The 12,947-nt window shown below is 42.1% G+C and overlaps 1 protein-coding gene across 2 annotated transcripts in view; it reads right to left on the reverse strand.

Moving 5' to 3' along the window:
• Window positions 1-11,717, reverse strand: part of LOC134287798 (uncharacterized) — a 32,876-nt gene extending 21,159 nt beyond the window's left edge. For both annotated transcript variants that reach the window (XR_009997552.1, XM_062850731.1), the window contains exons 1-2: window positions 11,483-11,717; window positions 11,265-11,413 (exon numbers count right to left, since the gene is read on the reverse strand). Coding sequence is in view for 1 of the 2 variants with exons in the window: in XM_062850731.1 (XP_062706715.1) it covers window positions 11,265-11,413; window positions 11,483-11,639 (306 nt within the window). In the remaining variant the exon portion in view is untranslated. The remainder of the gene's footprint in view (window positions 1-11,264; window positions 11,414-11,482) is intronic.
• Window positions 11,718-12,947: the final 1,230 nt, after the last annotated feature.

Here is a 12,947-nt window from a genome sequence, read left to right on the forward strand (position 1 = left end):
GACTTGGAACTAAAAAAAACTGGGTTTGCCGAAAAGTAGCTAAGGATTCTGTTGGTGATGCGGATAAGACGATGGTGATTTCTGGGCAACAAGATCAGGATAACGCGAAAAAGAGATGAAACGGGTATGAAACTGTTGAGTTTCGAAAAGCAGGGTGTCTGCTTTGAGAAGCAGAGAGAAAGAATATTTGAAAAAGCTGAGTATTCTGGAAAAAAATAGTATTGCCAGGAATAAGAGATCCCTTCAAGGATTTCCCCAGTAATTCTTTCAGGAATCCGTCGAATACTCAACGTGGATTTCATTAAGAATCTATGCAGGGATGGGATCCTTTATTTGCAAAGAGTTATATTCACTTGCTACTATCTCAGTTCAAAAGCATGCTAGCAAAAAAAACAATGTAGTTTTATTTGAAAGTTTGCCGAATAACATTAGGGTCGCACACGCATACCAAAGTCGTGAGCGAGCTATGAAGGAAACTCTTCACGCAGTGAATGTAAATTACATTCACGCTGTGGAGAGTTGCGTTTGATGCCTTCTGTTGACCAAATTATTGATGCTACGCTAGTACATTGTTTTACAAACTTTCAGCTAAAACAATAATGAAAATATGTTCCATATATCGATTTTTTCTACGATGTTTCTGAAACGAGTTAATAGCAAGTGAATGTAACTGATTGCAAATGAATGATCTCATTCCTGAATCTATGTATGCTTGAGTAGAATTCAACGCAGCTTCCCTAAGAATTCTTTCAGAAATTACTCTAAAAATTCAAACATTTTCCAGCAGTTTTTTTTAATGAATTTTCCAGTCGATCCTATCAGCCAATTCTCTAGGAATTCCTCCTAAAACTTCTTCAGCATTCTCTCCAAAATATTTTCCAGTGATGTCTGTTGCCTTGGTATGAATTCTTTAAAAATTCCTCCAGGAATTACTTTCCGAATTCCGAAAAAAATCGAGTGAGAGTTCGATTTCCATTCTGGGTGATGAAACTCTTCCCCGGAGCACACTCCACGTGTTCGTGGTCAAGTGTTGAGTTTATTTCAGTCTGTGCAGCCGATAGTTGAATATGGTGTGTGTCTTTTTTAATATTCTTTCAGAGATTCCTATAGATACTCCCTTTATATTTTCCTTGCGAAGTCCTCCAGCAGTTCCTCCATCGATTCCACAAGGAATGCAGGAACTCCTTCGGAAATCTTCTACCAATTCATCCAGAGGTCTATGTGAGAAATACTTAAAAAAGTCTTCCATGTTATATGTACTCTAAATATTTATCGGCGAATTCTTAATTATATGCCTCACAAAATTCCTCTAGGAATTCCTCTGAATATTACCCCATGAAGTTCTCCAGGAGTACCCCCAAAAAAAAATCCACCAGGAGTACGTGCAGGAGTTCCTACAGAGATGCTTTCAGAAATTCCTCAAGCAATTTTGCAGGAATTCTTCAGAATCCAGAGACTCTTGCAAAAATCATACAACATTTCCTCTTGGAATTCCTTCATATCTCTAGGTGTTCCTTCAAGAATTTCCAGAATTACCTCCATGAATTGCGTCAGAAATTCTTGAATGATTTTTTTTAAGGAACTCGTTCAGGTATTCTTGTTGGAGTTTTCTTCATCCAGAAACTCTTCCAGAGTCTTTCCTACAGAAACCATTAAAAGTTTCCTTCAGAAATTCTTCTCAAGAGATCCATTCGGCTGTTCTCCAGAGGTTCATCCAATTATTATTCCTGAAATTGCTACAGAGATAGCTGTAGCATCTATTCTATCAGAGACTTTTACGAAATTCTTTCAAGCATTTTTTGAGGAATATCTGAATAAAATTTCCTAGAGAGAGCCATTAACCCGGGAGCAGTCGCGTCGTGTACTGAGTACACGCACCATGAAAAATGCACGCACGTGATATACAGCATGAGCGCGGCGTTGCTGCAGGTAATCAAAAACGCGACTGCTCGAGGGTTAAATGAAGTATTGGAGAAATTACTGGACGAATACCTAGTGGAATCCTGAAAGAAACCTTGATTGAAGTACTGGAAGGATCTCTGAAAAAAATGCAGGAGCCTCTGGATGAATTCCTGGAGAAATCTTTGGAGCAAATTTTGAAGAAATTTTTGAAAATAAAAACTTTGCGGATTTACTGAAAGAATCCTTCAAGAAGGTATCCTTGAAAATCTATAACTAAGCTTAGCTTATCTTAGACTGACTGCACCTTTTTATGGTGGCTACTACGTGATTGACCAGGACCAACGACAGTTGCACAATAAATCAACTGAATGGATGACTGGGAGTTTCTCACTGTGCATACTTCAGAGACTCTCTTTAATGGTATTAAAGGCTACTCCCCCTGACCTCCATAACATTTATTTTAATTTGAGTCAACCCATGATTATCAGAGTTCCAGAAAAATTCTCTCAAGAAATAACTATTCCATTAACCCTCTAATACCCAAATTTTTGATTTTGATCTAAGTATCATTTTTCGTCATCTAAAATCGATTAAAACATGTTTTGGAAGATGATTCTTTTTAATTCTCGATTTCGTGAATTTCAGTTTTTGATTTTTCTAATTTTTATTTTTGAACATCCCCACACTTTTATATTTTTCCTGGAAGCCAATTTGGGTAACGGATTTTTTGAGATGAACACATTTTGAGATTTTATGATTATTGTTGAAATATTATTGGGCTGCAAAACGGTGAGTCGATAAGGAGAGCGTCCAATATAGCTCTGGTCCTCACAAGTTCCTACCTCATGCTTCCACGGGTCAAACGATGACAAAGACCGCCAGCTAAGAGTTGTGTGCTTAGCTGGTAGCGCAGCCTGGGCACTGTTGTCCTTCTGACTTCAGCTAGATTGAGGAGGTACGATCCGAGTGTCTGTTCACCAAGGAGGTGCGGCTCAAACAGCGTCTGTTCTGGCATCCAGCGGCTGAGTAAGAAACGCTGCACCACGCCCAGCTAGATCCAAGGTGGTAGCCCCATCAGCGTGGTCGTCCCAGTGTTGGTTGGGACGTTAAACAGAACTGGCACGATGGCCCTCCGGCGAGACAGGAGTGTTGGCGTAGGCCCAATAAGCCACCCGTAAAAATCCCCATTGCGAATAACATAGGAGAAAATACGACTCGATACAATCGGCAAAGACCCACGCGACGAAATAAGGACTACGATTGGAAACTTGGAACATGGAATTGCAAGTCACTAGGTTTCGCAGGATGTGACAGGATAATCTACGACGAACTACATCCCCGCAACTTCGACATCGTGGCGTTGCAGGAACTTTGTTGGACTGGACAGAAAGTGTGGAAAAGCGGGCATCGAGCGGCTACCTTCTACCAAAGCTGTGGCACCACCAATGAACTGGGAACAGGATTTATAGTGTTGGGCAAGATGCGACAACGTGTGATCGGGTGGCAGCCGATCAACGCAAGGATGTGCATGTTGAGAGTTAAGGGCCGTTTCTTCAACTACAGCATCATCAACGTCCACTGCCCACATGAAGGGAGACCCGATGACGAGAAAGAAGCGTTCTACGCGCAGTTAGAGCAAACATACGATGGTTGTTCGCCGCGTGACGTGAAAATCGTTGTCGGCGACATGAACGCGCAGGTAGGAAGGGAGGAAATGTACAGACCGGTAATCGGGCGAAACAGCCTGCACGCCGTATCGAATGATAACGGCCAGCGATGCGTAAACTTTGCAGCCTCCCGTGGTATGGTAGTCCGAAGCACCTTCTTTCCCCGCAAAGATATCCACAAAGCCACCTGGAGATCACCCGACCACCAAACAGAAAACCAAATCGACCACGTTCTAATCGACGGTAAATTCTTCTCGGATATAACCAACGTCCGCACATACCGCAGTGCGAATATAGATTCGGATCACTACTTAGTCGCTGTATGCATGCGCTCAAAACTTTCGACAGTTATCACCACGCGTCGAAGTCGAACGCCGCGGCTCAACATCGAGCAACTTCGTAACGTAGAAGTGGCTCAAGACTACGCGCAGCAGTTAGCAGTGGCCCTACCAACGGAAGAGCAGCTTGGCGCAGCTACACTTGAAGATGGCTGGAGGGACATCCGATCCGCCATAGGCAGTACCTCGGCTACAGCACTAGGCTTCGCGACTCCGAATCACAGAAACGACTGGTACGACGGCGAATGTGAACAGTTGAAAAACGAGAAGAATGCAGCATGGGCGAGAATGCTGCAACACCGTACGAGAGCGAATGAGGCACGTTACAAACAGGCGCGGAACAGGCTGAACTCAGTCTTCCGGATGAAGAAGCGCCAGCAGGAAGAACGAGATCGCGAAGCGATGGAAGAGCTGTACCGCGCTAAGGACACGCGAAAGTTCTACGAGAAGCTGAACCGCTCGCGCAGAGGCTTTGTGCCACAAGCCGACATGTGCCGAGATAATCACGGGAATATTCTCACGAGCGAGCGTGAGGTGGTCGAGAGGTGGCGGCAGCATTACGATGAGCACCTCAATGGCGACGTTGCAAGTACCGAAGGTGGCGTGGTAACAGATCTAGGAGTATGTGCACAGGACGAAAGACTTCCGGCCCCTGACCTTCAAGAGATTGAGGAGGAGGTTGGCCGGTTGAAAAACAACAAAGCCGCTGGAGCAGATCAACTACCAAGCGAGCTTCTAAAATACGGTGGAGAAGCACTGGTGAGAGCACTACATTATCAAGGTCATTACCAAGATTTGGGAGGAGGAAGTATTACCGGAGGAATGGATGGAAGGTATCGTGTGTCCCATCTACAAAAAGGGCGACAAGTTGGATTGCGGAAACTACCGCGCGATCACACTACTGAGCGCTGCCTACAAGATACTCTCCCAAATTTTATGCCGCCGTCTATCACCGATTGCAAGAGAGTTCGTGGGGCAATATCAGGCTGGATTCATGGGTGAACGCGCTACAACGGACCAGATGTTCGCCATCCGCCAGGTGTTGCAGAAATGCCGCGAATACAACGTGCCCACACATCACTTGTTCATCGATTTCAAATCGGCGTATGATACAATCGATCGAGAACAGCTATGGCAGATTATGCACGAATACGGATTCCCGGATAAACTGATACGGTTGATCAAGGCGACGATGGATCGAGTGATGTGCGTAGTTCGAGTATCAGGGACACTCTCGAGTCCCTTCGAATCTCGCAGAGGGTTGCGGCAAGGTGATGGTCTTTCGTGCTTGCTGTTCAACATTGCTTTGGAGGGTGTAATAAGAAGAGCGGGGATAAACACGAGTGGGACGATTTTCACGAAGTCCGTTCAGCTGCTTGGTTTCGCCGATGATATTGATATTATTGCTCGTAAATTTGAGACGATGGCGGAAACGTACATCCGACTAAAGAGGGAAGCCATGCGAATCGGATTAGTCATTAATGTGTCGAAGACAAAGTACATGATGGCAAAGGGCTCCAGGGAGGAATCACCACGCCCGCCACCCCGAATTCATATCGACGGTGATGAAATCGAGGCGGTTGAAGAATTCGTGTACTTGGGCTCACTGGTGACCGACGACAACGACACCAGCAGAGAAATTCAGAGGCGCATTGTGGCAGGAAATCGTGCCTACTTTGGACTCCGCAGAACTCTACGATCGAATAAAGTTCGCCGTAACACGAAGTTAACCATCTACAAAACGTTGATTAGACCGGTCGTCCTCTATGGGCACGAAACATGGACCCTACGTGCAGAGGACCAACGCGCCCTTGGAGTTTTCGAACGGAAGGTGTTGCGTACCATCTACGGCGGAGTGCAGATGGAAGACGGGACTTGGAGAAGGCGAATGAACCACGAGCTGCATCAGCTGCTGGGAGAACCAACCATCGTCCATACCGCGAAAATCGGGAGGCTACGGTGGGCGGGTCACGTCATCAGGATGTCGGATAGCAACCCGACTAAAATGGTTCTCGAGAGTCATCCGACCGGTACAAGAAGACGTGGAGCGCAGCGAGCTAGGTGGGTCGACCAAGTGGAGGACGATCTGCGGACCCTACGCAGAGTGCGGAACTGGAGACAAACAGCCATGGACCGAGTGGAATGGAGGCGGCTACTATGTACAGCAGAGGCCACCCCGGCCTTAGCCTGACCGGTAAGGTAAGTATGAAATATTATTGTTTTAAATTTTTTTCACAGAGAATTTTATTTTCCGTGTTATTTTAAGGAAAATAATTTTAGAGTGTATTCGATTCCCTTAAACTATTAAACAAGGATAGAATGATTTGGGAAAAATTTAAAATATGTCAATTGTAGCGATTCAATACAAAATAAACAATGACTTCTAAAAGGTGACTAAAACATCAGTTTTTCAATGATTTTCAAAAAATGTAAATACGTTTTATAATACACCAAAAACCATTTTGAGATATACAAAACAGTCCTAAATATCAGCCAAAAATATAAAAATTTTGATTTTCCACGAAACAAAAATTACAAAAATGATCAAACTATACCCCGTCTAAAGGCGCGATTGGGTATTAGAGGGTTAATTATATAACAAGTATATTTCTTCAAGAGCACCTGGTACCACATTGTTTTTCTACGCAACTTGGATTCCTCCAGAGATTCCTTCAAGAATTATTCTAGGGACTTCATCAGACATTCCTCCCGGAAATTTCCCTGGGTTATCTTTAGAGGCTCCTCATGTGATTGATCCAGTGATTTTTTCGACGATTCTTTCAGGAATTTCTCCAGGTATTTCTTTTAGATATTTCTACTGGTATTCTTTCAGAGATTTCTTCAGGGATTCCTCCATAAATTTCTTCCAGAATTCCGTTAGAGATCGCTCCAATAATTGCATCTGAAATTATTTGAAGTGTTTCTGTAGGAATTTCTTTCAGAGTTTTTTTACCAGAGATTCTTAAAACATAATCTAGGAATTCTTTAAACATAGAGGAAATCCTATAGGATTCTATCCAAGCATTCCCTCAACATTTTTTCAAAAAATTACTGCGGACATGTATTTCTTCAGATTTTTTTCCAGAAACTCCTACATAAATTCGTTCAGAAGTTCGTTAAGGAAGCTCTCCTTGAATTTTTTAAAAAACTCCTCATAGGATTGTTTCCGGGATTCCTCATGGAGTTTCTTCAAGAATTCCTCCTGATATTTTTCCAAGAATTCCTTAGTTGATTCTTTCAGAAACAACTCCAGGGATTATTTTATAAATTCTTCCAAGAATTCCTTCTGGATTTTTCTCAAGTACTCCTCCAGGACTTCCTACAGGAATTGTTGAGGGATTTCCTTATGAATTCCTTTTATGATTGCTTCCGGGATTCCTTCTGGGATTTTTTTTTTCATTTTCATTTTCATTTTGCAGCATTTGGTGGGGCAATGAGAACGCTAGTCAGTCCAAAGCCGATGATAAGGAGGGGTAATGGCTGAATAGTCTTTGCTGACCACATAAACGCCATGGGTATTTTGGTGTGGGATTAGGGTGTTGGTACAGACTTGACAATATCAATGCTATTCAGATGCAAAATAATTTTAAGGCTCAATAGTGAATCGCATACCTTCCAAAACCAAAAAAAAAACAATAATCCACAAAATGCCAAGAAAGTCATAGAAAAAAAAGCGCCCGATTGTTTATTTTGTCAATTATAACAAACGGAAATTTCTACACTCTCCGAGTCGCCAGTCACCCCGGAAAAATGTCCCTTCAGTTCTGAAAAATATATTATTCCCAATTAAGCCTTTAATCAAATTGGCCGCGTGGTCTTGTAGTACCCCTACTAGGTAAGAACCAGTCATTGCCATACATATTAAATGCTAGACATGACCCCATGGATAGCATTTGCATATGTAAAAGCTTTGCTGATGTGACTTTCCTATTAGACAATTCTCTCATCTCAAGTTTGTCTTCAAAACCTTGTCAAGCTTAGAAAATTGTAGTTAATAAATAATACATTACAAGGTTCGAATTCCCATAGAATAAGATCATTCATTCGCACTACAACACCATAGGAGATAATATCACATTGGCTGATTACAGTACAAATGCGAAAAATCTCCCTTTCCCCCCTATCCGCAACCCGGGGATGCGCCCTGTTGGATTTCGAAAGCCTCGGAGAATATTACACACCTTCAATGGCACACCCATACACTAACCCACATTGCCCATTCAGGGGTATGACTGGGCCTATTACCCTCCCTCAGTTTGTAATATTCTCACCAACTTGGAATTATATTTTCCCGGCATTTAAATGATTTCGACAAATGTTCGATATACTATGCAGCAGCATGATCAGTATAACTATATCAGATGACTTGAAGATCTGATTTTTGCAGAATTTTTTGCCATTGATTATACATTCAGCTATTAAAATCATTACTGCAAAGCACATCGGCCACATGCCTGAAATCAAAGCTTCCTGTAAGATATAATCCAAGCCTAGGGACATTCGTAAATATTTGATAATGAGACAAAACGACTTGGTATTTATTTCACATTTTGTAGAACAAACTTGTCAAGTTCATTTGGGTAGATGAAAGTACTGATGATTTGGAGATAATCCTCGGTAATAACTCAATATTGAAGATAACTGCAAATGTTACAAATATGCTGTTATGGTGCACTGCTCTGTAGAAAAATGACCCGCAAAATGGAATTTTAAACTTTCTCGTTTTCGGTGCGATCCCGGTCGATTTTCTCAATTATTTTTTCGTACGAACACGTCAGAGCCATGCACGAATAAAACAATGAAGGAATGGTGTAGACCCGTAGGCCCGTTCCTGAGCCTAAACGTCAATTTGTATTTATATAGATTTTTCAGGAGAAATCAATGAATAAAAATGTAAATTAGAAGTATTGAGAAATAGAAGCATGAAGAATTAATGAAGATATCCTTGAAGAAAATTTACAAAACTATCACTGAAAGATTTTTTGAAACAATATCGTGGAGAAATTTCTAGACGAAACTTTGTAAAATTATCTAAGAAAATCAAGAGAAATCGTTTGACCTATTTCTGAAAAAAATCCTAGATCCTGAATTTCTAAAGGAATACAATAAATATTTCAATGAATGCGAAGAAAATCCTTGGAAGTAGCCTCAAGACATTCATCAGTGAGAGTGTTTAGGATTTTTTTTTAGAAAAAAGCTTTCACTATATAATTCTGAAAGCACATTCTTTTTGCTTTGCTCATTAGAAAAACTAGAAAATTTTCTCAAAATAAAAGAATAGATGTGGCGAGGAGTCTCGTCGCGACACCCAGGTAACATCATGATAAATGCTTAAAATACCTCAAACCTTTTCGGCGCCCCTCTTGGGCTGGCGCCCTTGGTGGGGACCATCCTGGCTGACCACACGTTACGGCTCTGGCTCTGAGGTTTTTTGCACATTCAATTTGACCGTGATTGCAGGGCTAGTAGAAGCATAAAATAAATGTTCCGCTTATTGGATTCATAACCAGATTCTATGCCTTCTCCCAAAATTTGAGCTCATTTGGTGGAATGTTGAGACTGCACAAGCCCTTCAAAGTTTGTATGGACATTACTGTGGGAAAACGATTTTTCTTTATTCAATCGACAGTAGCATTCTATAAAGTGCCCTAGAGGGTGAGTTGACTCTTGGTATTTCTAGGTTACTCTATCGGCTGCAACTTCATCGAAGATTGCATTAAATGGACGTCTCATTAATTAGTTATCGATTTTTATCGAACTGCAGAAACTTTAACAGTAATCCTCCAGCTTCCCAGCAGCACCCAGCAGGCAACATTGCTACATATGGCGCCAAAGATTGCAAACTGAAATCATGGCTACTATGTTCCACTGCAAAATACAGTGATGCCCATTAGACTGGCCCAAACACAAAAATGTCGAAGAATTCCACGGGGCACCCTCTAGAGTCGTGCCTTTGGATGAGAAGAGCAATATGTGAAAATTTCAGCTAAATCGGTTTAAAACTGAGCTGGCGCAAATGAGTTGAAGGTTTGTATGGGATCTTCAGTCCAAATATATGGGAAATTGGACGACCTCCAGTCTCTCGTGCTGGTTGAAAGAGTTTGATTTGGCTCATAATTGAAAAAATAATAGTTGATACCCTAAGGAACAACTTTGTAGAAGACCATATAATGATAAAACTTAATTTAGTTGCGATTTCAGCTAACGAAAGCAGGATAAGGATGTCTTCCTCCGTTTACTCTCGGTTGTTACATGCAATTGCTCACGCACGTGGGCGGGTATCGAAACAATGAAGAATTACATAGCTGCCTATGATGTAGAGCGCAAGCTTCAACCGACAAACACGTGCTGCATGTAACAACCGAGGATGAACGGGGGAAGATATCCTCATCCTGCTTTCGTTAGCCGAAACCGCAACTAAATTAAGTTTTATCATGATATGGTCTTCTACAAAGTTGTTCCTTAGGGTATCAACTACCATTCTTTCAATTCTGAGCTAAATCGAACTCGCTAAACCGGCGTACTGAGTGAGAGACTGTAGGTCATCCAATTTCCCATATATTTGGACAGAAAATCCCATACAAACCTTCAACTCATTTGCGCCAGCTCAGTTTTAAACCGATTGAGCTGAATCTTTCACAGATTGTTCTTCCCATCCAAAGGCACGATTCTAGAGGGTGCCCCGGGAATTTTTCCAACTTTTCTTTCTCGCCATACAAATGTGGGCCGGTCTAATGCCCATCGTATAGTTTAACCATCATGAGAAAAGATTTAGATTCTGGATAAAAATCGGTAGCATGTGATTTGAAAGAAGTCTTCGGCAAAGATGTAGCTGATAGAGTGGTAAGGGTCAACTTACCCTCTAGGACACTTGGCAAAATGATGTGGTCGATTAAACGAAAAACATCGTTTTCCCATAGTATTTCCCATACAAACTTTGAGGAGCTTATGCACTCTCAATTTTCCACCAAATAAGCTCAAATTTTGGGAGAAGGCATAGAATCTGGTTATGAATTCAATGAGCGGGAGCAAAAACGATTTTTTGAACCACGCTAATGCATATATATAGTACTGCTAATTAAGTAATATAACTACTCAAATTAGAAGAAAACTCAGCTGAGAGAACTTTCTTAAGTGAAAAAAGAAAGAAAAAACAACAACAAATAAACCTAGATCGGTTGTAATATATGCTAGAACCAAGTTTAAAACCCGCTCAACTTTCCCCAGCATGGCATGGCACCAGCTTAGAATGCTGAAATGTTCGAAACCACAAAGCTCGACTCAAAGACACAGCAAAACCTCTAACCTCTGGTTGAATGAGCATCTCAAGTGAAAAGTTGCACAGTTCGACACGTACCATTTGGACGTAGTGCTGCTGGTTCAGGATGGTGGCATCCATCACTTTGAGAAAGTACCGGAAGAATTGGTTCCGATAGCTTTTGGCCGAGTGGGTGGCATTGCTCAGCTGGCAGCAGCGGGACAGGTACTTCGAGCAAATTTGACGATCTGTGGAAACGGGGCGGGGGAAAAGGGGACTTTAATATTTGACCAAAACTGATGGAGGGGGGACCTTACCTGTGGGAGATCTGATTTTCGGTAGCATCTGTCTTGCCAGCTGAACGTAATGAGCGTACTGCTCGTCCAGGATATCGATTGGTCTCCCAGTTCCGGTTCCAGCTGTTGTGGTCGGTTGGGAGGTGGATGGCTCGGGGGCAGTTTCGGTTGCGTCCATGCTGCTGACAGCTTGTTGATTGTCTAAGGGTTACTACCGGTTACTATGATGCAACTTTGATCATTAGTCCTGTTCAACGATGCAGGTTGTACTTGCACGAAGTTGCTGCAACTTGCTCTTACCCATTTGTCATCAAACGGGTAAGAGCGGGATGTAGCAATTTCGAGCAAGTTCAACCTACGTCGTTGAACAGAACTATTTATTGGTTCTTGTGCCGTTCTAGGTCCTATAGGGCACTGCATGAAATCCTCTTCTTCTTCCTCACTCTTACAGAAATTTTGTAAACAACAAGGCCAAGAAACGTCAAAAGCCCATACAAAATCAAAACAATGCAGTGCCCTATACTCCACTACACGGTGATGTCATCAAGAAATCGCTCTCTTTCTCTCCTACGAGAAATTAGAAAACAACAGGACCAACACCTGTCAAATTTGACAGGTACTGGTCCTGTTGTTTTCAAACTCTCTGAAAGAGCGAAAGAGATAGAATTTCGCCGTGAGGTGGTCTGTATAGGGCACTGCATTGCAGAGATGCATTTGAACGCGTTCTGTTCATGTTCTGTTCAGGAGCTGTGCTCACGTGAGCCATGTTCAAGTTCAAAACCCAGTAGGTGTTTGAATACAGTGCACTGTGTAGTCAATAGCAACAGATTTGTGATCCTTCGGTCATCATCCATAGGACGCGCCTGTCGGTCGTGGAGCTTTTCACCAGCTGTTTGAATTACCGATGGATGCACTATCTCACTAGATATTAGTAATAGTGGCTAATTCTCTATAAAAGATTGGAAATAGTCAGGTCTGGTCACTTATTAGAGGCTCCCTTCCGCTATTTGTCCTCCTCTAAATACAAATGGCTCATTATAGTTGCTAGTTATATGAATGAGCCAGTTCCTAGACAGCAGTTTCTACCGGAAAAGCGTCTTGCTAGCCGCCACGACACGGTGTGTGTCCAGGGTTCGGTACGTTTTTGAGCTGGTAATTAAGGTAGCTCTTATTTCGGCCACCCGACATCCCACACAACGACATTTATTATCACCCATAAGACATTTCGCTGGACTAAGTGAAAACAAATCGATGGGCTAGTCGATGGGTCACAAAATATCTTAATTAAAATTTTGAAGGTGACATGGCAAAACAATTAGGCATTCATAGAACCATTGTATCACGGTGTGTTTATAGAGCAACTTTAAAACAAAAAAATAAGTAAGTCTGAAATTTTGCCCAATGATACTTTGGGCCATTCCCTTCAATTTGCTGGGTCGGTGGAAATCATCCATCGGGGGGTCTAGAACAAAATTTTTTTTTGAAG

This window comes from Aedes albopictus, chromosome 2 (assembly GCF_035046485.1).
Source record: "Aedes albopictus strain Foshan chromosome 2, AalbF5, whole genome shotgun sequence".
Taxonomy (NCBI): domain Eukaryota; kingdom Metazoa; phylum Arthropoda; class Insecta; order Diptera; family Culicidae; genus Aedes; species Aedes albopictus.